The sequence below is a fragment of the Crassostrea angulata genome, chromosome 6 (genome assembly GCF_025612915.1).
Source record: "Crassostrea angulata isolate pt1a10 chromosome 6, ASM2561291v2, whole genome shotgun sequence".
NCBI lineage: Eukaryota > Metazoa > Mollusca > Bivalvia > Ostreida > Ostreidae > Magallana > Magallana angulata.
Window position 1 is genome coordinate 37141524 of NC_069116.1, and position 26675 is coordinate 37168198.

A 26675-nucleotide genomic window follows, 5' to 3' on the forward strand; every position below is an offset into this window, starting at 1 on the left:
CCAGTAAGCATTGGGTAGTTTTATTATTTGATATTTTAAAGGAAGAAGGAAGTGATTTTTATATGTGTATTAATGGAATAATCCAAATCAGGCGTCATTACCAGTAACTGTTATTCTCCAGTTTTGGCTGTTTTGAAACTCTACTGTTAAAAGTGCTTGTATTGTTTCGTGTTACATGTATAACACTGAATATTTTTAATGATACCAAGTGACACAGAGAGAAAGATATTACAGGACAATATGTTTATTTAAGATTGGTTTCAACCAAGTCAAACCCAGGAATTTTCACAGAATTAATGGTAAGGATATTTTTAAGAGTTGAATTAAACTATTTTAACTCTTGGTATATAGTTTAGAATCAGATGCCAGTAAAGATAGTATGGGTAAACCTGTTTTAGCCCATTTATTGTTCTGATACCAGAGGTTAGTAAAGTTTTAACCCCATCCACTTGATCCCCCCCCCCCTCCCCCCGATAATTAAAACTTAGCGGACGGAGTGGGGAAGGGGGTGTAACGCATAAAATATTATTTTACAAACGGTATATTCACAATCATACAGGAACTAAAAGTGGGTTTAGTTCACAAGCTATGACATAATTCAATTTGTTGATTTGATAACGAATTATAAACAAGTTTCGGTAAGCTGATTTGCTATTTCATGGATTTTGCTGCACATAACGACTGCACTATGCCAAATCCTCATATCAAGGGAAAATAAACATACTAGCAGCTTCCTGGTTTGGAGGGGGGGGGGGGGGTTATGGAGTTGCGATTACGCGAATTACAAATTCTGTGACTCGATCAATATACAGACACTTGTTTATGACTAAATAATTGAATAAATAGTATGTGCTACCCATTATTTTCATTTAAAATAAAATTACATCTCTCTCTCTCTCTCTCTCTCTCTCTCTCTCTCTCTCTCTCTCTCTCTCTCTCTTACATTAAGCTTTATAAAATGATTTTTCCATATACCAGTTCTCATGATTTATATTTAGAATATTAGAATTAAGAGGACATCCTTGTGTTTTGAATAAAAAACGGGAAATAAGTAATAGTTAAAATGCCATAGTTAATCCATACAGCAATTGTCAAATCAAGGGTCGGACTATACATCCTTTCATGGATGCAAGATCACGTAGATAAAAGGTACGTTACTGGTTGCTAATTATGAATATCATAGGTTGGAGTTTGGAATTTCGCTTATTTATGGAGGGAATATGACATTTTTTATTCAAGATGTACATGCTGCTGAATGAGAATTTTACACTGAAAATGGTACATGATCAAAGCAAGTAAAATTTCAACAGAGAATTAAAAATCAAATTAACCTTATTTTGGGCACGTAAGCAACCCCAAATTGCAATTTTAAATCTTTCATCAAATTAAGTTCGGTGAAGGAACGGTTGCTTTATTACAGATACATGCACCTCAAGGGTTGAATGCATTTATTTTTCTTGATTTGCGTGTGTGTGTGTTGGCAGCGTTGGATAACTCTAAATACAGGTACATTTCATTAAATTCAATTACATATAGATATTGTCCCCATTTATATATTATTATATATTATGATTATCTACATGTACCCATAAAAAGAAATGTTTAAGTTTGAGTGTCTCTGCGTTTAAATATCTGGTCACATAAAATTAGTTTCATGTTGCATAATCTGATCTGATCCCCTCAACTGAGCAAATATGTCAAAACTTTGTAAAGTTTTAGATACCATAAACATATGTTCCTTTTATTTTTATCCATACAATTATTTGGGGTGTTTAAAGTCACCTCACTTTTCGTGTTTTCGGAAGTTTGAGGTGTACGAAATATCAAATGAAAATTAACAATTATTATCAGCACTATATACATTTTTTATTTAAAAATGTCTATATACAAAATTGAAAGAGGAGATATGATACAATAATAGATGGGTTTTTTTTAAATTGATAATGATTAATAAAAATAATAATAATACTAATAATAATATCATAGTAATACTCACTATCCTCTGCATTGAGGAAAATAAACGATGTTTGTGGTTTTCTTACTTATGATGTAGCCTTATAAATCGAAAAAAATTGACGAATGCATATTAATTGATCGGCAATTTTATAAAGTTTCATAAACAGTAAATGCTTATTACAAAACCCATCAAAAGTAGACCCAATTGCTGCATTTTCAACCCCCTACATTTTAGGGTATTTCGAATCACGCGTGTACACAATGACTGCACCGGAATAAATACATGTGTATAAAATTAGATATTTTTCGCTAAATATCAATAAGAAAACTAAAAAAAGATAGACAATTCTCTCGAAATTCAAAAAAGGAAATAAAATGCCAACACTTTTTGATATAGCGGAAGCTTTTACTTTGACGCTGTTTGTTTTATTTTTTGTTTACTTTTGAAGTTGTGCTCTTTATAGTTACATTGTCGATTTGCCTGCCTACAGCACGGCTAAAAATGATTTGAAGTACCCCACATGGCTGTATATTAAATTAAAGTACAGATATCATTTTTAGTACGATAATAACATAAGGCTTATGATACGATACTGTAAATTCCTAAAATCGCGAGAAGCATCCTTCGCGGATTTTAAAATCTCGCCATTATTTTCTGAGAGTTGAAAACTACAAGAAATAAGGAGAAAAGTTCAACGTTCGCGATTTTATATTCTCGCGATTTGATACAAACCAGCGGGATCGCGGAATTAAGTACTCGCGTAATATAAGGAATTTACAGTAATCATTATCCAATGTGTTTGTATGGGAAAAAAACTTCTATTTTTAGCCGAGCTTTGCTGAAAGCTGAATGTTACACAGAGAACCATGTTTAATTTGTCAGATCTATTGGTTTTTCATTTGTTTGCGAATAAATTTAGAGTTGATTTTTAATTACGTGTTTTTTAAACAAGACTATGTGTTTTGGGCACATATACAATGCGCATGAATTTCCATGAACTACTTTTTCGAAGCATTGGTGTTTAGCTGCACATGGAAGTAATGAGGGAAAGGGGGGTTGATTTTATAACGCTTGTTTCAAATTTCAACGCAACTGTTGATTTTTTTCCTACTAGACAGACATAATTTATTTATAGCCGCTTACAAAACAATTCAGTCGCTCTCTGGCGCATTTCCGACATTTAAAGCATGAGAGAGAGAGAGAGAGAGAGAGAGAGAGAGAGAGAGAGAGAGAGAGAGAGAGAGAGAGAGAGAGAGAGAGAAAGAGAGGTTGCCAGTTTTTACTTCACAATGTGCATAATGACACATCAAAAGAAGCTTTCAGAACTTCTTCAGTACTTTGATTATTTATGGAATGCTGATTATGTAGCATGCAATTCATAATGTATTTGAATGGCATTTTTCAATGAGACGTTTAACAACACAATCATTCAATCAATCGTCCTCAACACTATTAGATGACATCGGCGGGTTTATGATTTAAGTTTATATAAGTTGGGATTAAGGTCAAGTTTTGTGATTTGTAGTCCATATATATTGTAGCTGCAATATATTGTTCTTTGTTCCTAACATGCCACTTACCACAATTTATATTCTAAGAGTATTTGCTTCCAAATTTGTTTTGTGTTTCAATGATATTGTGTAAACATTAACCTTGGTATATATTAATGAGATAAGGTGAAAAAGAAGGCCAAGAGTATTGTAAAACTACTATTGATAGATTTTGATACCATCATGGTATTTACACATTATTTGACGAATGTATGCCGTACTGAGGACATCTGGGCCGCACGGTGGATGTCGCTGTCATTTATAGAATGGCTCACGACTTTGAACGATCACCGAGCCCGGTTTCGTCGAAACACGCATAAAATAGACCACACTGCGCTAAATGAAAATACATCGAGGAAATTTCCGTGTCATGTACATACATGTATTTGCATTGATATTTGTGTGAAAAGGAAATTAAACTAAAGGAATGGCGCATTTTACTAGGAATTTGGCAATATTTACACGTGTTTCATATCAGGTTTTTATTATTGCAATATATATAAATATAAAATATTCTTTCATAAAACAAAAATTGCTATATTAGTGGTTCATAAGGGTATGAAGATAGTGAGCATTGCAGAAAAATCACTACTCCTTAACGCGTAGTCTTTATTTTTACTTGCATAGCCTTATGAGACATCAAAGCCATTTTAATTTTCATTTTCGCTTATATTATTCTAATAAAGTATGTAAAATAACTTAAAGGGCCATTGTCACGATTAGAACAAGGAATGAATGATAAATGAAACGATTAGTTCTAAAAGGCTTTTGACAAATATCTTATTTTGGCGGAGGTTAAATGTCTGTGCTTTTAAATATCCACTTTTAAAAGCACTTTGAAAAAAAATATCAAAATGTTATTAGTGTACATCAACATTTTATTTCAGTTTTTAATTATTTGTATCAGATAAAAAAAAAACAGTCGTCTTTGTATTTTGGTAATAGACAGTTACATGTAAGGGTTATATTTCCGTTCTGATTCTGATATGATCTACTGTCATCGAGAACGAGGTGGGGGGAGAAAAATGAATTCCAATCACCTGTCTATATATATCATTCAAATTGTTTACACGAACAAGGTCCCGCACTCCACCCCTGATCTTTCCTGGTTAAGCATCATATAATTATGTACATGTACTTGCATAACAATGAACATGCATGACATTGATAAGACTAGTAGTTCCTTCAATACATTTAGGTGAGGGGAAAGTATTTGGGGAAGGTGCAATATTTCGGGCAGTCAATGAGATATTAAATGAGATGAAAAAGGGACCATCTTTGCTGTAAATAAATTAAAACAGCCTATGATATCTATAAAAAGAAATGAGCTGATCCAACAATCTTCTACAGTATGATAAAACTAGAGGCACAGGACACAGGTAGCTCAATGTAACATTAGAAAAACAAACTGAAATAAATGCAAATTTAAAGTATTTTAAAACACTCCCTCATATAATGACCAAAGCTCATTTCATTTTACAAAAAGCCCATTTTCTGTGAATTTCATTATTAGGATGCACACTTTGCAAAAGCGGATTGTTGGATCAACCCTGGTGCCAAAAGTCAAAAGGTCAATAATCATCAGCCTTCTTTGTCGCGTTCTGTTATATAACGGATATTATCCTTTTGGGATTAAACACTTCCTTCAGTGTGAGGGTAGCCCCATCTTCGCACACTGAATCAAAATACGTGTAGGAAATTAATTTTAACGTCAAATGACAGAGATACATCCATAAACTACAAAGGCCTCTATACGAAATTGAAATTGAATACATTTCGATTATAATGCATTCAAATTTATTGACTAGGTGTACTATGGTCATGGTACTATTACCTCCATTCTGTCTCCATTCTAAAACTCATTTCAAGACATGTTTTAACAAAATGCTGATGCATTGAAATTTCTTGCAAGGAGGCCATGGTATCATTGATTTTTGATCTCTAAAACTGTTTTTTTTCTAAATTGATTCTTGATTTTAAAATTGATTTTTTATGGATTTTTATATTAAAGAATTTTTCAAACCGTTGTAAGTGTATATAAATTATACTATTCAATTTAATGAATGTTAGATATGTGGATCCCACAATTAGATTTCTCTTGATACCCTCACAAGGGTATAGTAATTGAATTTCTAAAATGTATATCCCATTATCCTTACATATAATTACCAAATTAATTTCCTTGAGGAAGTTTGTAGTATATCAAATAGTATTAGTACATTTACGCACATTTACAAAGATGGATACAAGTATTTAAATGCTCTCTCTGTGTTTCATGCCAATTGCAGATGGATCCGATGGCAGACGACTGGAACAACACTGCAGCAGGCCGTGTACAGGATTGGAACGACCACATGGCTTTAATCTTTATCCCAGCGACCGTGTTCCTGGCCGTCTGCTTCATCTTGGGAATCATTGCTAACCCTACAGTCATCATCGTCTTCTTGCTGCGAATGAAGAGTTCTCGAGATGACCGCTATTTCATACCGTTCCTTTCATTCGTGGATCTGTTGGGGTTGACGTTAAACTGTTTCGGAGCTTGGCTACAGTACTTTCCGTACGTACATGATGACAACTTTTTGTCTGTTCCTTGTAAACTGTACTGGTTTGGGAGCTCCAGTATCGCCTCGTTTTCAGCTTTCATCCTCATTGCCATTGCAGTCCAAAGGTACTTGAAAATCTGCAGACCTTACGGAAAACAAATGGATTTGAAATTACGACGCTTATATTTGGCCGTTGCTTTATTTATTTCTTCCGTCATTGCGTTTCCGTTTATATTATTTTACGACATGGTTCCCATATACAGTTCCGACTACAACGTCACCGGCTATATTTGTTCCCGTGGTCAGACCGACTGGTTAAATAATGAACCCATGGTGTACAGTGTCACTATTGCTTCTCTAGTGTTCATCAATATTATTCTGTTGATGACCATTTATTGCTCGATAGGGAAAGCAATATTCAAGCAGACACGTTTGAAGAAACGCAGAAATTTGAGCGCCAAAAGAAGAATGGGAAGAATTAACATGGACACGACCAGTTTCGATGTGGAATCCATGAACGGTCAAGGAGAAAACGGAACACTAAAGAACGTCCAGAGTGATGACGTATCCGAATACTCTGAGTGGACCCTGGACAGACGAGATACCAGGAAAAAATTCAAAGGAACGGAAATGTCAAATATACCGGAACATCCAGCCGGAAATTCCCTGGATCTTGAAAAAATTCGAGATACCGTCAGGGCAACAACTAAAACAATGCATTATTATCGAAATCTACGGAAACGAATTGACCGATTTACGTGGATGTTCCTTATTTTAACCACTGTTGCTGTCATAAGTTATGTTCCCAAAGCCACTCTCTTCATTTTGGAGTCTTTGGACATTCTCTTTTGGACGAAATTTTCGGATCCCTTGAGGGCGGTAGTAGAGGTTGTCTATCGTCTTCACGCGTTACATCACACATGTAATGCTTTCATTTACGTATACTTCGACACACATTTTCGCGCCGAAATCAAGAAGTTTTGTACCCGAGTATCCGAACGTTAATTAAAAAGATGAATTATAAACAAAAACAACACTTCAGCAATAAACTGCGTTTTACGGTTCTAAACTCCGATTGATTTTAAAAGATGTATACTAATATACCAACAATCAATCGATAATGTCATGTTCATTAAGAAAGGTTGTTACGGTTGCATCTGCATTTAACTCGCTGGACAATTTCAAACCCTTTTATCAGATGTTGATGGTACATTATATTAATATGCTTACATCGCATTGAATTTAAAGAACGTTCTGGCACCGCCGTCACCAAGTTTCCTCAAGTCAAAACTCAGCCTCGAGTCTAAGTTTTTTTAAACTTCAAATTATGTATATTTTCTTCGTGATTTTGAGTTGAGGACTTAGTTGAGGGATTAGAAACATTGATGACGGTGGGATCCTTGGAGAGATGGTGAAAAAAAAAACTCTCGTTACATTTTTATGCACTTAGTTTTGTTATGTACATGTATCTAAGAAGTGTCGATTCCAGTTTGTAAAATAAAGGATAAGCTCATAAAAGTTCCGGCAATATTAGTACCTACCCCCGGTAAAATCAACGTGACATTTTTTTATGCAAATAGATATTCCCAGAAACAAGGATTCGAAAGTGTTAGCGGATAAAATATTTGCTCACCTCCTCCTAAACCGATATACAATAACTATAAGAGTGAAATAACTCTTTCCTGGGGGCTTTGGAATTCAAACAGAAGAATATCGTCAGAATGTGTCATGAGATACCAGTAATTGTTTTGCGCATATATATATATATTTTACAATAAATCTTTTCTGTATACCCTCGTCCCGCCATCGTTGCAAGCAGTTGAAGAAAAAACAAATACTAAAACATGTCTATTTTATCTTTGTATTATATTGTAATAAAAAATTCATAAATAATGCTCAATTTTGAATGTACATGAAGTTTTCATCAGACCGAGAGGCTGTTCCAAAGTTTGTTAATGTCGCGGAAATATTTTGAAATTCCTTGGGAAAGCAAATCTGAAAAATGAAAAACAACTTTAAAATATTGTGTTCGGTTCCGGTCGCTGGATAGGTTCGTCATATACATAATAAAAAATATACTGCCGATGACTACCTGTGACAGGAAGTGATAGGTACTAGTCAATGGATGGCGTTTTATCATAGTGCAATTAATATGAATTCTTACCAAGCTAGAAATTATCAATAAACTGCACTCGGTTGAGGTCCATTCGACCGGCCTTGGCGAGAGCTTCTCTGTGGTTACGGGTTTTTCTCTGAATTTAGAAAATAAGCATTTACATTTGATGCCCAGATATGGAATTGAAATGAGATAAAACAGGACGGAAAAGACCAAATGCCTACCACATAGGGCGTGTGTCGTGCGCAGAAGCCCGGCTTCTCCCGTAGACTTTTTGGCTTGGGTTTCGTATAATCGATCTTCTGTCTCACACTTTCGTGTTTGAAATCGACTCTGGCCAACCATTCACACTTTATGAATAAAATTAATTTAAAATCGTCAGTCACATAACAATGTTAAGAAAAATATCACATTGATTTTAAGAAAAATAATATTTTGAGATTCAATAAGGAAATTGGATTAGTAATTAGTAAGCGTACCACGTGTGTGGGAAACTGCAATGTTGGTACAAGCCTCTGTGATTCACATTCGTTTATCAACCGTGTCATGTGAGACTAAAAAATCAAGAGCACTCTCTAGATGAATAAAAATGAATATTTATAATTTAAATTCGATAAAAAGTGTTATTATTCCGAAAAATATGCATGTTGAGAATATATCTTTTATATATTAAAAAACATTTTGACAACAAAATCTCTGTACATTAGATATATTTCTCGATTATCTCCTTACCCATTCCTCCATTTGTTCCTGCCATTCGCTAACAAGAGGTCGAAACACCATGTCTCGCTGAAAGATACAACATTTGAAGCTGAGCATTTTTAATTACAGTACCCTTTTTTCCCAAATTAGAGACACAAAGCAGACAAAAACTTGTACTTTCACATAGATACTTACGCCTGTAGCCAGGACGTTCTGTGCGTACCACAAAGCTTGGTCTGTTGGGATGTAGCAATCTCTGACAGGGGTCTGTAATAATACACGTACTATATAGATACTAGTAATATAACTTAAGGAAGGAGTCTTCTCGTTATCAAACATATTTCTTATAATAAGAAATTCATGAAATTTTAACACAGTCAAACGGATCATATTACCAAATGATTCTATCAGTTTTATCAAATTTGACCTTTTCGTTTTTGCATAAAGGTCAGGTCAAGGTCACTACCCTTTTCCTCAACGTAAAGGATGGTAAAAATAAGTGTGGATCTTTGTAGTTCTGTAGACATTTGTTTAAGATTTGAATATTCTATTCTTCAATGAAATGATAGAATATCAGAATGTCTATCAGCTTATACTACTAAATTGGAATAAATATTTATACTAAAATTGATATTGCTTAACCCGCATTTCCTCTAATTTTCTTAAATTTTGAAGAAATTTTTATTATTTTTTTAAGCTTCAAATACTAAAATATTTATGATTTTTGTATAAAATGAAGACTTTATAAAAAGATTTAAATTGACTGAAAAGCTTATATATTGACCATTTTATAAGAGAGAAAAACTGATTTTAGTGATTTTTTCACAAAAATCAGTGTATAGAATGGGCGCTTTAAAAAGCCTATAAAAATGTAGTTTGATAGGCAAATCATATTTTAAAAACATATTCTAAAACTTAAGTATCATATCATTAGTTAACATTAGTGAAAAAAATCCAACATTAATGTTATTGTTTTTAAAATGCTAAATCAGACTCATTAATCTGCAGCAATTCTGAATTGCGCAACGTGATATATTCCTACGCCAATATTACGCCAAAAATATAGTTCCTGTTAGATTGTAAACTTTGATTACTTTTTCTATGTCAAGTTGTATGATGATAAAAAAGAAAGAAAAATATTCTATTTTAATTTCCTTTCATCTTGATTAAATGAACTATTAATCAATTTTACGTTTGACAAGTCGAAAACCAGAAAAGACTCCTTCCTTAAGTTAGTTGCATTAGATTTTATACAAACAGTTAAAGAGAAATTTGTGAAAGAAAGAGGGTTTGGTAAAATGTCAGAATACTGTGTACTTTGACTAACATTATTGTCATTGCCCTCTGAAGTTTCCAGTTCTGACCATGTCCTGTATTTTCGACCGAACTCATCGGCTTCTGAGTGGGTGAACAAGAAGTCCAGGGTATCTGAGGGTAGCCACCAAGACGGTTCGTCATTATTCAATGCTGCATGCTCCTCTTTAGATGTCTTCTCTACTTGGAAACCTGTCACGGTGCTGACTTGGGCATCTCTATTGAAGTTCTCCTTTAGGGAGTATTTGTGGTCACCGTAGAGTGCCAATTGTGTCGTGTCTCCGTTTGAAGCTCCCACAGAGCTATGTGTTTCAGCCGGCGTGTCAATCTCCGTTGCGTTTTCGTTGCTCTGGAGGGTTGTTTTTAGTTTCTCAATAGAAATGGATGAACTAGGCAGGGAAAGCGCTGAGATTCTCTCGTAGTTATTTGAAATTGTCGTCTTTTTCTCTGCAGTAGTTACGTGCCATTCTTCCGCTCTAGGATACAATTTCGGAACACCCAAACCGTCGGTCTGTGGTGCCCACTGGGCAAGGTGAGGTCTCACCCACTCTTTGTAAGGCTTAAACTGTCAATTATAATCTAACGATTACCTAATATTTACATTTCAAAAAGATTAACGTTAAAATTAAAAATTAAAAAAAACAGATTAAAAAAAATTACTTCAACAACAGAAGTAAAAGACCAATCAGTTATAAATCATTTAAATTAGCAGTTAGGAATAATAAAAAAAAGTACTTAGAAAATTCAATAAAATTGATTTTCAGGGTTGTAATAAACAATCCAAATACCCTGTTGGTCTTGCGTGCACTACAATGCTCGAGAATAACTTTCAATTTCATGACGATATTGTTAATATTTATCACTAATTTATCTGCGTGTACGATCACAACAAAAAGGCGCCGTATCTATGACGTGACGTTGGCACATATTGTGACGTCATTTAATATTTTAAAATCATATGAAGATAAAAGAAATTAAAAATGAAACAAAATCATATTTTTACAAAGTTTCAAGCATTTTAAAATATTATGTCATAAAAGTTATTATTATTATTCTAAATTTTTTATTTGAGCAAGACCGATATGGATGTTTGCATGAAAAATATTTATCTTTTTGATGGAAGGAAAAACACGAAAATCAGAGTAATACAGAAAAATACAGATAAAAAATATTATTAAACCAACTTACCACCTTTCCAAGTCATTCCTTTTCAAACGTGTAAAACGTTGCGTTACGTCATAATGCTCTAGCATTGTTGGTCACGTGAGTAACGTCATCATATTTCGCAGGCAAAACAACTGCTGGTAAAAGGACCCAACTTTGCTTGACATGCATTATTTAGTCAAAAAAACCTTGAATTGTATCTACCAATCCATCTTGGTTGTCAGGGGAAAAATATAAGAATTTTCTAAAATTGTAAGGGCCTGTTACAATTAGGTGATCTAAATACGTCATGTACTTGGCATGTCTATTCGACGAAAACAAAAAAACACGATTTCATATAAAAATACATTAATTATTCAATCCATGTACTCATTGCATATTAAGAAACTTTTTTATCATTTTTTTTTAATTGAAAAAAAAAATGAGAAAATAAAGGAAAGAATTTTTAAGAGGTTATTGGACATGTTCATCTTGTGGCGTTATTTCTTGAAAAAATTAAGCTATTATTAATTTCGTAATAATATCTTTTGTTTACGCATTATTTATTCATTACAGCGTATCGTTATTGTTTGTATTAACATTTCTCTTTTAACTTATTAATAAATTTATTATGAAAAGTTAGTAAAATTCGCTTAATTACTGTTAACGTACGTAAGTACTTTAACTATAAAAAAAAACTCTGTCCCGAGTTTTTGCTTCCACCACTTTTCGCTTGAAATTTTGATAATAATAAATACCTTTGTGCTCTAACTACTTTATCCATTAATATGAAAAATGTCCAGATTATCTGTTCTGAAACGCCCCCTCTACCGCTTCAGGTTTCAATACACGTCCCAAAAAAGAAAGTATACGGGGATTTTGCATTGCATCAGTCATTAATAAGCCCGGATGAAAACGTTGAAAAATTGTGCGAGGTGTCCCGAGTACTTTTGAATGGAGAAAAGATGTAAACATTTCCCATTATAAATCTCCGTAAGAAATTTGTTTTTCGTTCCTGTGAAATTTTATGAGTAAAAAGGGATAATTTGTCAATGAAGATATTTTGATATCTTGGATATTTTCCATTTCATTGATTTCAACTGTACTTCTTTCACATGTATATGTGTATTTTTATTAAAAATCATCAATAAGTGATGGAAGCAATAACTTCGGACAGACTATAGCTAAAAGAAACAGCCAAATCGTCTGTTGTGAGACTTGGAGTCTGACATCATCATGATTATTTCATGCAGTCCGTGATTTTTCTTAGGTCTCTGTAGATTTCGACAAATCGATGAACAGGGCGTGTCAATTTCAGTCCTGTCACTTTCTTGTCAGTTTCAGGCGCTGTAGACTTCGACCAATCGACAAATGGGACGTGTAGATTTCAGTCTAGCTGTTTCAATTAAGCTATGAATTAACTATAAATTTCTGTAAGAAATAGAGGAAATAATACTAGGTAGATATAGATATAAAAATCTGAATCTCATATTACTTTGACATACATGTATGATTTTAGTGAAAAAATATTGACGATTCTGCTTGCAGTGTGTTTGTATGTCCTATAGAAATAAACAGTGGTGTAATATCATTTCCGTACAATTCGAGTTTGGTAGCAGCTTGGGATACATTAGATATGTATTGGGGTGATTAATCTTGTATTACGTTAATGATGGAATTGCAGCTAAGTTCTTCTCCTTCATGTGAATTACTTTATATATAGACCAACAAATGAATAGTTTGTGAATGGTTTTACGAATAGCAAATAATTAATAATTATAACATATATAACCTAATCGCAAACATCTAGATATGTAATTCACCTAACCAACGTTCTGCTCATTAACAAAACTAATTTATACTTCGAAACCAAATTAATTATTTGACTTCTCTTTTGCATCAATTTCAAACAGTATAAAGAACCTCCGTGGACACTTCAACATCCTGATTTGTCAATTTTGAACCAATAAACTAAAAAATCTATTTTAACTACTAACATGTGGTAAATATGTGCAAAGTTAATTCAATGAACATTAGTGGTTTATCTAGCTTTTCCATGTTGAAGAAATAAGAACTGTTCAAATATGAAGAAACATCAATTCTAGCTATAATGATTTGGAAATTCTTATTAATTAGATTTCAAAGAGGGTTCCCCTCACTATCTCCAGGTGGATTCCTGTACACGTAAATTAAAGCACCTCATACATTTCTATTATTGGTGTAGGGACAACGTATTGGAAACTGTATTAATTTTATATCAATAGTTTTTATCAGACTTTCATCTTAAATACGGAAATTTGATTGGTTTAGACGCAATTAATAATCCGTTCTATTACCCTCAGTGTTAGCAACACACTTGGCAACGGGTAACAAAACGAATCGTTACATGCGCGTAAATTGAGCGTGTAGGTTTCACCATAGAATTCAAGCCATTTCGATTGAAAAGGAGTAAAGTTTTCTTGAAAATTAAGACATTCAGTGTAATAAAATTAATAGTGCCTGTTTGGGAGACTAACAGTTAATTGATATTGACACCTCTCGAAAACCATTGTCAGCCTCCGCTTCGCGTCGGTGTACAGTGATTTTCTCGGGGTGTCAATTTAAACAGTTACCCTCTCAAACAGGCACTATTTATAATATACAAGCTGAGTATTTCCCCCGTTATTTGTTCTGAAGCCTGTTATTTGGGTACCAATGCCATGACGTCATGGTATGGGAGTGGTTCATTGGTGGTCTTTGCAATGGTATGTATAACATTTGCAGAAAATTCTAGAATTGATATATAATAATTGTTTCCTTAAATTTTTGTTAATTTGGAATCAAATTAAAATTTCGCTCTCTATGTACGACACCTGTCAACCGTTTCGTCATAGACATAAATGTATCCGTTTGTTCAACACTGGTCCTTCATTCAAAAGTCGGCTCATAACATGTAAACCAAACTCCATAATGTAATGTGCTGGTACTGTTAATATACGCGTTGATTTTTCACAGTGATTAACTCAAATTGTAAATATACACTTATGTTGTGGAGACACTTACAATATACTATACAATTATTTAATGCTTGAGCAGTCAATAGACCAGAATATTTTTCCCGAGGTGCAGGGAACAGCTCAGTATGATCTACTGCCCGAGGCCAAGATCATACTGAGCTGTCCTCTGCACCAAGGAAAAAAATTCTGGTCTACTGACTGTTCAAGCATTAAATAATTGTTTTATTACCTAATTCCTTTTTTAGTTTTCCGTGTTTACAATTTGCATATTGCAGATGGTTTTCGTGCCATTATGCAAAATACTAAGATTTTTTTTTCATCTTTTACATGCACAAAACCTGTTGCATGCATTACAACATCTCAATTTAATATTAGTTTACACAAAGAAGGGAGAGTCTTCCACCCATTAGATTTTAAATAGCCTTTTACCTTATATGAGGCTTTAAAACTGTTGATTATTTAATACTCCATTTTGATAACATTGAATTTGGTTTCACCAAGTACTAAAAACAGCGTCTATGTAAAGGAATATACATTCCCTGAGAAAGGATGTAACATTATATAAATAGTGCCTGTTTGGGAGGGTAACAGTTGAAATTGACACCCCGAGAAAACCATTGTCAACCGACGCGAAGCGGAGGTTGACAATGGTTTTCGAGGGGTGTCAATTTCAACTGTTGTCCTCCCAAACAGGCACTATTTATTTTGTTATACTGAATGTCTTTTTTAAAATTTTAAGAAAATTTTACTGCTTTTATATAGGAATAACGTGAATTCTACAGCGAACCGTACGCGCATAATTTTCGCGCATGTAACATTTTTTAATGTTACCCGTTGCCAAGTGCGTTGCTAACGCTGAGGGTAATAGTAAATATTATTAACTGCGTCTTAACCAATCAGATTTCAGTATTTAACATGAAAGTATAACAATATAACATACACGCGTTCTGGCTCTGGGGCCATAAAACTTAGACGAGCTTACTTTTGATCTCAGTCTCGCTATCCTGCTATATATTCCTTTTGTAAACGTGAGACTTACATTAAAAGTGAGCTCCTCCAAGTTTTATGGCCCCGGGGCCTGATACACGTTGCCGGTCCAATAGATCGCAGTCTATTGACCGGCGGTCCAATAGATCGCAGTCTATTGACCGGCGGCCAAATAGATCGCAGCCTATTGACCGGCGGCCTAATAGATCGCACTCTACTGACCGGCAGTTCAAAATAGACGCAAATATTTAATTTGTAATAAAACAACAAAATCCCTTTGATTAGGTAATAAAAATTGTTGATACATGTATATACTAAAAAGTAATTATAATGCATGGTTTCAAACATGTCTACGAGAATAATAAATCCGATGTATCGAGTTTGTAAACCTAGGTTCAAAGGTCAGTACAACTATTAGGTCGGAAGACTATCGTTTTTTGACATGATTTAAGAGCTCTTAACAATGCGGATATATACATCGATGTGGATGGGTTTTCAATACACAGATATCCAACATTTCCGCGTACTTATATAACGGTCTCCGCGATAAAATCTAAATAAAGGGAACAACGTTTAATATGAATTTGCTTATTTTTGAACTGTACATCTTCCTGAGTTGTTTGTGTCATTTTCTGGACCTGGAGAGAATCTGACCTGGAGAGAATCTGACTAAATCTGTTTATAGTTGTTGGTCGCTGTGAGTATGATCTGTCTTTCATTTTCTAACGTCGAGGGGTATATAATCTCTAATTAAAATATGAGTATTTTTAACTGTCAAGATGTAAAAAAATATTTTTGAAATGTTCACATCCAGTTTTTTGAGTTGCCCATTTATTGCGTATTATCAAATTGCCTCTTCGGGTACTCTTCGAAAGGACTTTTTGTCAAAAGAGGGAAAGTTAATCAATTCAATTTGGTTTTAGAATCCAATATTTACAGAAGGACATTTACTGCTAGTATATTTTACACTTAAATAGGAAAGTAATATTTTGTGCAGACAGTCAAGTATCATTATCTGACTACCCATCTACAAGTTGTCATTTAAGGTACTGCTACTGATAGTTACTGATGGGTCCATACAGTGTATTATTAAATGGCCGATGTTCCATGGGAATTTTCACAAAACGTGTATACATGTATGTACGTCCATGTGTATGGCATTGATATGAATTTGATTGAGAAAAAAATATTTAAGGTATTTACATTTATGTATTCTTGGACTCGAAAACGTCTTAAACTGATAAATAGTATCTTCTAATTGGTTAAAATTTTGTCAGTTGTGTGGATCCGCTCCCTTTGATCACAACTAAATGTACATGTACAATATATATCGACCAAAGCTCACGGCAAAATTATTCAAGTATTTCCCGGCATAAGTCTAGTTTATAATTTAAAGATTAATTTTCCTCTATCACTAATTAATTATAATAAAGAAAAAATAATTTCCGATCTAAAAATCATTATGATATTTAATTGAAAGGGAAACCCCGGTTCTCCGACAATTTATCGTTAATTAATGGGTATATAGAGATCAAACATTGTTTTAATTTGTGTATCTGGATTATAATTGATTCTGTTTTACACAGCAGAGAATTTGCTGCAGTGTGATCACACACTATGGTAAAAAAAAAAAAAGCAATGTTCACATGTGTACATGTATATTTCATTCCAACATAGGGAAAAAAATTAAACAATGCGGAAGAGTGAAAAACTCTGATACATAAACAAGTGCTAGAACCATTTTAACAGGAGCTTGGACTTTAGGAAGTTGTGTCAAACAGCAATGTGACGTAGGTCTGTCTCATGTCTATTTCTTTGCTGTCTACTCAGTATTTGAAATCAAATTAATGTTTGAAATCGACCAGATTTGTTTGGCTCTTGAGCAAAGACTACGCAATCTGTGTATATTTTTCACTTGAAATACCAGCGTCATTTTCAACTTGTTTTGACGCAAGAAAAAGATAGTTACATCCAACTGAAAGTCCGAGGTCTTGTGAAAATGGTTCCATTTTATTTATTTTTCAAAGTATCGTATGCGCACTTTGCATTGAATGTTTTGTTCATCTTATGTAAATTCTATCTTTAAAATATATGCTTCTCTCTCTGGTCCTTAGGAGTCGCGACAAGTGTTGATAAACTAAGCATAAATTTTGTTAAAATGAAATTCTACTCTGGTAATGTATAAACTTGCCTCCATTAATTCAAGAAAATTTTCATTGTTCTTCCCAAAAAATGCCTTTGACTTGTAGCTTTAATTATATATTTCGAGTCAAATATTTACTCCCGTGGTGTACCTTGATTTATTTATTGTAAACGTCTTTAAATCCACGTGTCTTAAATTTCACGATTTGCTGTGTTGGTAGCTCTGCTGAAAAAGTTTTGCTATTTGACTTTAGTAAAACATTTAGCAAGGGAAAGAAAATCAATTTCATTAATTTTTACACATAAGAAATATATTCCCGAGTGTGTTTTTCTGTCTATTATTTTTTTTTACGGTTCTGTTGATTATGTGCATTTATTCTAAATGTACATACAATGTAGGTACTCCCTCTCTGTTTAAAGCTTTTTTAAAAAATAAGAAGTGATAGTGAAAAATGGAAATATTACTTTACAGATGAATTTTGATGAAGAAAGAAATAGGAGTATTGAACAATGGAACGAGCAGATGTCCCGGATCTACCTCCCCACACTTGTAATTGTCAATGTATGCTTCGTGGTGGGATTAATCTCCAGTTCAACAGTCATCGTTGTCTTCGTCGCGCGTTTGCGACATTCGCGCGATGATCGCTACTTTATCCCGTACTTATCCGCTGTGGACTTGTTTGGATTGGTGATGAACATGTTTGGGATCTGGGGATCATACATCCACAGTGTAAGCGCAAACAAAGACATGGCCTTTGCTTGCAAAGGGGTTTGGTATATCTGCTCGGCTGTTGGGTGCTTCTCCGCTTTCCTCCTGATCGGTATTGCCATTCAGAGGTACCTGAAAGTCTGTAGACCATGCGGACAGCAAATGACCCTGAAATTCAGACGTCTCTGGTTACTTATTGCTTTTATTGTGTCAGTGGCCATATCCATTCCGTTTGTTCTGTTTTACGATTTTGTTGAGACAAAAAGCTCTAGATACAATGTCACCGGATATATATGTAAGCAAGACCAAACATCGTCCGACATGGTAACAGGACCCGCTGCTTACAGCATAGCCATTGCCTCGCTCGTTTTTGTCAACATTATACTTTTAGTCATATTGTACTGTTTCATCGGGAGAGCAATTTGCCAACAGACAGATATGAGGAAGAGGCGGAGATCGAGCGCCAAGAGGAGAAATAATCTGCTGACCACCGTGACAAACACTGACATAGACTTCCCGACCACCACCATGGAGGAGACGTCATTCCAATACCAGAACGATGACGTATCCGAGTACTGTGACTGGACGATGGATAAACGCGACCGGTCGTCAAAGGACGCCCAAAACGGAACAAACCTCGACCCAAAGTCCAAATCAAAATCTCTGGGACAATTTTATCGAAAGCTTAATAGACATGTGGACAGGTTTACGTGCATGTTCCTGACCATAACCGCTGTTGCCATGGTCAGCTACATTCCGAAAGCCTCGATTCTAATCGCAGAGTCATTGAATACTTCTTACTGGGAAGAGCAGACGGATTTGGAAAGAACCTTTTCTGAGATGATCTACCGCCTCCATATTTTACACCATACCAGCAATTCATTCATCTATGCTTATTTTGACTCGCGATTTCGAACTGAAATAAAAAACACTGTTCGTTCAATTTTCAAAAAGTAATATACACCTTCCGTTTGTCTGCCGAAAATGCCTTATTTTTAAATTCCATCCGGATGGTGTAAAAACAAAAAAACAGTTTTATAACGTTAAAATGGGAGTGTAAAATTGTTCGAATAGAATTCAAGCAAGTCGAAATAAATTTGCATCCGTATCACCTCGTGCCATACTAACATCATGTACACATGCAATTATTGTGCGTATAGATGGATAGTAACAATGTACATAAAAGATAAAAAGTATAAAGGCACGAAGCATCGTTTTTGAAAGTGAAAGGGGTGCACCCCCCCCCCCTCCCCCCATGCTACGTGCCTGGTATATCGCGTTTGACCGTAATATCTAGATTCTACATGTGTTTGTACTTTTGCCAAGATTTATAAAAATATATATACAGTTATAGATAACAGAACTTCCTTATTGGACTGTACTTAGTGTCGCATATTTAGTCTACACTAAAATGTTTTTATGAATGTCACAAATATTGTTGGAGTTTTGTCTCGTGAAAAAGGATTCGTCAACTTATATGGATATGTGGATATATATAGTGCATCAGATTTTCTTACGTAGCTTTTTAGCTCATCAGAGTTAAAAGCTCAAGAGAGCTTTTCTAATCAAAATTTGTCCGGTCTCTGTCGTCGGCGGCGTTGTCGTTGGCGGCGTTGTTGTAAACTTTTCACACTTTCATGTTCTTCTACAGAACCTCTGGGTAGATTTCAGCCAAACTTGGCACAAAGCATCACTGGGTGAAGGGGATTTAAGTTTGTTCAAATGAAGGACCACGCCCTATTTAATGGGGGGATAATTTAGAATTATTGAAAATTTATGGTGTTTTTCGAAAATCTTCTTTTCAAAAACTATTAGGCCAGAAAAGCTGTAACTTGTATGGAAGCATCCTCAGGTTCAAGTTTGATCAAATCATGGTCCCCGGGGGTAGGGTGGGGCCACAACAGTGGAATCAAGTTTTACATAGAAATATATAGAGAAAATCTTTAAAAATCTTCTTCTCAAAAACTATTAGGCCAGAAAAGCTAAAGTTAGAGTGGAAGCAACCCTAGGTAGTGTAGATTCAAGTTTGTTTATATCATAGTCCCCGGGGGTAGGGCAGTTAAAAAAAGCAGTAACTTGTGTGAAAGCACAGGTTGTGCAGATTAAAGTTTGATGATACCATAATTCCTAGAGAAAAGTAGGGCCACAAAATGGGGTGGGGGTATATAGGAATAGAGAAAAATTTTCTTTCAGGTACAACAAAAGGGGCTTGGTATTTACCCAAAAAATGGATAAAAATTGGCAGATTTTGAAATTTTTTAGCAAGATCAACTGTACTTAGTTGTCAAGATATCTTGATTTTGATACTGTAATGCTTATTTGATCAGAGTTAAGGCTATTGTTGCTCAGGTGAGCAATGTGGCCCCTGGGCCTCTTGTTTCTGATATTCCATATTTTTTAATACATATTTCTATACACAGTATCTCGCAACTATTATTGGTAAATGGAGAGGGGGTTCTATATTTAAAGGGGCATGGTCACGATTTTGATCAAAAATTGTTTTTCAAATTTTAATGTTTGCAATGCTCAAGTAAGGTATTTATAAAAGTCAACAAAAATTTGAATGTCTATTATTGAGTTATAATGGAGTTACAGAGCTTACACTTCTTTGCTATGTAAACAAAGCCTTTGTTTACATTTTGAATGCTGAAGTGAAAATTCCAATTTAAGGGTGTTGTTTACTCAGGGTTTGAGTTCTCAAATTCGGATTGTTATAACGTTCAATGTCATGGGTAAAATTTGTTCTAAACACAAAAAGTATCTGTGAAATGAATTAATATTGACATAACATTCGATATTTCGATATTTCTACTATATTATGGAATTATGCCAAAACAAAATTAGACTGTTAGCCAAACAGAGAAAATTCGGACTAAATTTTGCAGATTTTGTTTTCCGCTAAAATATTTTTGGAAGTACTCGAATATTTAAAAAAGTTTAGAATTTATATTTTAGTTTTTATAATTTTGCATATTTTCTGTTAGTTTTACCTCATTTATTCATGATAATAACCGTATGTCCCGAATTAAAAAAATATTGAAATATGCTTAAAAACGAGAAAAGACACCATATCTCAAAATTTTGATCATTGACCTCATATAAATTATATGCCAACAGAATAAGATCAATATAAGTAGTTTAATACTATAAATGTTTTTGTATTTTCATCATTCAATTTTTTGTAAAATTCGATCAAAAATGGGTAGGAATTTGAAAAGTGATAGAGGAAATTCGGACTGGAATATTTATAAAAATTGTGAAGGAAAACTTAATGCTTTGTATGTATTTAATGTCATTGCCATTCATAAATTGTACTTCATTTTCAAAAGTGTTGAGCAATTTGTATTATTTTCATAATTAAGAAAATCTCAATCATAGTGTAAAATTTTAAGGGATTTTCCTTTAATTTTCCAAAAATATACAATGGCCATTGACTAAAAAAGTAGGTCATTGACCTACTTTTTTGAAAATAAAAATTATCACCACAATAAAAGGTCTATAAAACACAATAGTTGGTTTTTCATTATCATCAGTGGAATTTTTTTTCGTTCTGAGTAAACGTCATCCTAAAGACCAAATATGAATGTGTTATTTGTTAGAAACAGTTTATTCATGCTTAAAATGAATAAGAAGATTAACAAATTGGCTAGAGAAAGATTGTTTTACTGGAATATTGAACCTTTGTAAACAAAAGCAGGGCACGAGCCTTGTTTACATGGCAAAGAATTGTGAACCCTGTATCTTGTTTATAACTCTACAACTGACTCTCAAATTTTATTTGATCATTAAAAATGTCTTCTTAAAGCATTGTAAATAATAAAAACATGATAATAGAATGTGACCAAAATCGTGACCATGCCCCTTTAATGTTCCATTTATTTCCTTTATGAAATATTGAATTCACTTCAATGCAAATAATCCATTATAAAATACCATAAAGGTGGTAGGGGACAATAAAACATAATATTAAGTTTATAATGTTTTCCTTTCCCAAAGAGGATGGGAGAAGAAGATGCAAAATGCCCATTCGGTTTAGTCGTAAAATACAATTTCAAATTTAATTTCTTTCAACGAAATATACTTGATAATGTTATAATACAAGTTTATAAAAGAACAATTTCTAACTTATTTCCTTTTTGAATATTAACAAACGACAAGAAAAAAAATAAGATATAAAGTTTTGATGGTATCGAACCCACGACCTAAAAATTTATTGGATTAATGAAAGATGGATGTTGCTTTCTTTAGTTATAGTTTCACTTGCTATTAGCATCTGGAATAAATTATTTTTGTAAATATCGTATTTAACATCCATAAAAATGCAATAGCACTAAGCTATTGTATATTTTTGTGATTTTTTTTGTTACATAATCGTCAGTTTAGCAATTTCACGTCTTTTAGCTAAAGATTCCCACTCCTTTTCAAAGTACAGTACAATGATTCCCTGGAGGTCAAAATTGGAGGTCCTGTGACCATTTTTGCAGCGTGTAGCTGCACTTTTTCTTACTTCTTAATTTCTGCGGAAAAGCGACCATCCAATACAACAGAAGCATAGTCTCATATTGGTCTAACAAAAGTTACATTTATAACTTTGATATTAATTTATCTCTGTCTGATTGTTTTAGATGAGAAGAGACATGATCTAACTGACAATCTTGAAAAAAAAACCCAATAGTTCTTTAACTTTTAATTTGTTACGGATACAACTTCGAATGAAAGTTAAGTAACCATGGTAACCAGTTGGTAAGCAAACAATCGTCAGACCATTTTTCAAATATTTGATTAAACAATTTTTTTTTATGCTGCTTCAGTTTTTATCCGCATAGTGAATCATCTGCGTATAATCCACAAAAAGGCTTTCACGTTATATAACTTATTAACACCAACACTTCTAACGCCATTCGAAACATTAACATGAATTCTCTTTTGGTTGCATCCTCTGAAGTGATGGAGATGGTGGGTTTGGATTGTTTTTTGTGTGTACAATGTACATGTATGTATTTGCATTTTGTTGTTGATGTTTTGATTTTATCTGGTTTTTCATCCTCTTGTTATTTTATCTTATATTTTAAAGAAACTGAACCAGTATGTATGAATTATGTTAGTTAATAAAAACCATATACTAGTACATAAATCAACCATTTGCAAAACAAACTTTATCTGATAAATACGGTTTCACGATTTGTAAACTATGGTTAACAACTATATTAAACCACAGGCCCTGATGTTAAAAATATTTATATAATATTATTATAAGAAGAATTCTTTTTGATAACAATTCAAAGTGGAAAACCTTGTTACAAAATATAGTAGATATCGAACTTTTATTAAGCACAGGAACTGAATAATTAGTTTGGCTAAAAGAGAATATTAAAAAAGGTTTTTGGAAAGATGTTTTTATAGCGTTCAAGGAAATTCAAGATAAAAACCAAACAAGTAATTGGAAAGATTATATTAGCCAGCCTTTGTGGAATAGATAGGGAAAGAAACAGTTTTTTTTTACAGATCTTGGTATAAAAATAATATCATATAGGTCAATGACCTACTGAATGAACAGGGAAATTTTATCAGTATCTTTAAATAGATACACTATTGAAGTAATTGAAGTTTAATATAAAAACAAACTACGTAACTTTTTTAGGTATCAAGCATGCTATAATATCCAATATGAGAAATTGTAATATATGCAGAGATGTATGTTTATATAAACCTTTTATTCGGATAAATATCCAGATTTTTGTCACAACAAGAAAAGGATCAAAAGCTATGTATGATGTATCAAATAGATCAGTGATCAAGCCAGGTGCTCAGGAAAAGTGGGGGGGGGGGGGGAATCTTTGAAAAAAGATATATTCTATCCCAATTTTTACTACCAATAGTACCAAGTTACAATGGCTATAACATCGCATCAATCATAATATTTTAACAACAAATAGTATTATGTTTAAAATTGGGAAAGTTGATTCAAAATTGTGTAATCTATGTCATAATGAAGAGGAAACAATATGCCACCTAATGTGGAATTGCCCAACTGTACAGCACCTTCTTAATAACTTCATAAATTTATGTCAAATAAAAAATATAGATATTGAACTGAATCAAGATACTTTCATGTTTGGAGAATACAAAACCAAAGAAAAATGGAGAGGGGGTTTTATATTTAAAGGAGCATGGTCACGATTTTGATCAAAAATTGTTTTTCAAATTTTAATGTTTACAATGCTCAAGTAAGGTATTTATAAAAGTCAACAAAAATTTGAGTGTCTATTGTTGAGTTATAAGGGAGTTACAGAGCTTGCACTTCTTTGCTATGTAAACAAAAAAACAAAAAAAGAAGAAAATGCTTAAAATGAATAAGAAGATTAACAAATTTGCTAGAGAAAGATTTTTTTACTGGTATATTGAACCTTTGTAAACAAAAGCAGGGCACGAGCCTTGTTTACATGGCAAAGAATTGTGAACCCTGTATCTTGTTTATAACTCTACAACTGACTCTCAAATTTTATTTGATCATTAGAAATGTCTTCTTAAAGCATTGTAAATAATAAAAACATGATAATAGAATGTGAACAAAATCGTGACCATGCCCCTTTAATGTTCCATTTATTTCCTTTATGCATTTCAATGCAAATAATCCATTATAAAATACCATTGTGAAGTTGAATAAAATCAAACATAATATTAAGTTTATAATGTTTTACTTTCCCAAAGAAGATAGGAGAAGAAGATGCAAAATGCCCATTCGGTTTAGTCGTAAAATACAATTTCAAATTTAATTTCTTTCAACGAAATACACTTGATAATGTTATAATACAAGTTTATAAAAGGACAATTTCTAACTTTATTCATTTTTGAATATTAACAAACGACAAGAAAAAAAAATAAATTCTAAAGATTTGGTGGTATCGAACCCATGACCTAAACTAAAAATTTATTGGATTAATGAAAGATGGATGTTGCTTTCTTTAGTTAAAGTTCCATTTGCTATTAATAATTAGTATCTGGAATAAATGATTTTTGTAAATATCGTATTTAACTCTAGTAGGTGTATACACATACGTGAAAATGCAATAGCACTAAGACATTGTGGTACAAGATTTTGGTGAGTATCATACAATTCATAATCGTCAGTTAAGCAATTTCCCGTCTTTTAGCTAAAGATTCCCACTCCTTTTCAAAGTACAGTACAATGATTCCCTGGAGGTCAAAATTGGAGGTCCTGTGACCATTTTTGCAGCGTGTAGCTGCACTTTTTCTTACTTCTTAATTTCTGCGGAAAAGCGACCATCCAATACAACAGAAGCATAGTCTCATATTGGTCTAACAAAAGTTACATTTATAACTTTGATATTAATTTATATATGTCTGATTGTTTTAGATGAGAAAAAACATGATCTAACTGACAATCTTGAAAAAAAAAAAAAGTTCTTTGATTTCACTAGCTTTTAATGTGTTACGGATACAACTTCGAATGAAAGTTAAGTAACCATGGTAACCAGTTGGTAAGCAAACAATCGTCAGACCATTTTTCAAATATTTGATTGAACAATTTTTTTTTTTATATTGCTTCAGTTTTTATCCGCATAGTAAATCATCTGCGTATAATCCACAAAAAGGCTTTCACGTTATTTAACTTAACACCAACACCTCTAACGCCATTCGAAACATTAACATGAATTCTCTTTTAGTTGCATCCTCTGAAGTGATGAAGATGGTGGGTTTGGATTGGTTTTTGTGTGTACAATGTACATGTATGTATTTGCATTTTGTTGTTGATGTTTTGATTTTACCTGGTTTTTCATCCTCTTGTTATTTTATCTTATATTTTAAAGAAACTGAAACAGTATGTATGAATTATGTAAGTTAATAAAAACCATATACATAAATCTACCATTTGCAAAACATAGTTTATATGATAAATACGGTTTCGTGATTTGTAAACTATGGTTAACAAGGCCCTGACGTTAAAAATATTTCTGTTGGTTATAATAATTGAATTATCCCCTGTACTTAAATAATAATTCAAAATGGCGACCGTGGCAAACTTTTTAATTATCATCACAGTTCAGTCAGAGTCAGTTGCCAATCTCTGATATTATACTCTCATGTTAAATACTGAAATCTGATTGGTTAAGACGCAGTTGATAATCCGTTCTATTACCCTCGGCGTTAGCAACACCCTTGGCAACGGGTAATGCAACGAATTGTTACATGCGCGTAAATTATGCGCGTACGGTTGGCCATAAAATTCACGTCATTTCTATATAAAGACAGAAAGTTTTCTTTTACTTAAGACATTCAGTACAATAAAATAAATAGTGCCTGTTTGGGAGGGTTGACAATGGTTTTCTCGGGGTGTCAATTTCAACTCTTACCCTCCCAAACAGGCACTATTTATATATTATTTATGTCTCTGGTTCAGTGGATAATTATATTATTAAAAATTATAAGAAGAAATCTTTATAATAACAATTCAAAGTGGAAAACCCTGTTACAAAACATAGTAGATATCGAAC

General features: G+C 33.3%; 3 protein-coding genes across 5 annotated transcripts; 2 read left to right on the forward strand and 1 right to left on the reverse strand.

Moving 5' to 3' along the window:
- The first annotated feature begins 6 nt into the window (after positions 1–6).
- Positions 7–7889, forward strand: LOC128189990 (uncharacterized). 3 transcript variants are annotated; one of them, XM_052861836.1, is made up of 2 exons: positions 7–299; positions 5796–7886. In XM_052861836.1, the coding sequence occupies exons 1-2, from the start codon at positions 297–299 to the stop codon at positions 7053–7055; spliced, it is 1263 nt and encodes a 420-aa protein (XP_052717796.1). In that variant the 5' UTR covers positions 7–296; the 3' UTR covers positions 7056–7886. The 3 variants fall into 3 exon arrangements, with proteins under 3 accessions (XP_052717796.1, XP_052717797.1, XP_052717795.1); XM_052861837.1 differs by lacking the exon at positions 7–299 and adding an exon at positions 1029–1149 and having other exon boundaries at positions 5796–7887; XM_052861835.1 differs by lacking the exon at positions 7–299 and adding an exon at positions 3863–3985 and having other exon boundaries at positions 5796–7889.
- An 18-nt stretch (positions 7890–7907) lies between these two features.
- LOC128187482 (uncharacterized) lies at positions 7908–11021 on the reverse strand. The gene is made up of 8 exons (XM_052857915.1): positions 10971–11021; positions 10196–10747; positions 9064–9135; positions 8899–8955; positions 8646–8720; positions 8391–8516; positions 8215–8302; positions 7908–8045 (listed from the first exon to the last, which is right to left on the reverse strand). The coding sequence occupies exons 1-7, from the start codon at positions 11019–11021 to the stop codon at positions 8219–8221; spliced, it is 1017 nt and encodes a 338-aa protein (XP_052713875.1). The 3' UTR covers positions 7908–8045; positions 8215–8218.
- A 4880-nt stretch (positions 11022–15901) lies between these two features.
- LOC128189226 (cholecystokinin receptor type A-like) lies at positions 15902–20007 on the forward strand. Its single transcript, XM_052860753.1, has 2 exons — positions 15902–16005; positions 17923–20007. The coding sequence occupies exon 2, from the start codon at positions 17923–17925 to the stop codon at positions 19114–19116; it is 1194 nt and encodes a 397-aa protein (XP_052716713.1). The 5' UTR covers positions 15902–16005; the 3' UTR covers positions 19117–20007.
- Positions 20008–26675: the final 6668 nt, after the last annotated feature.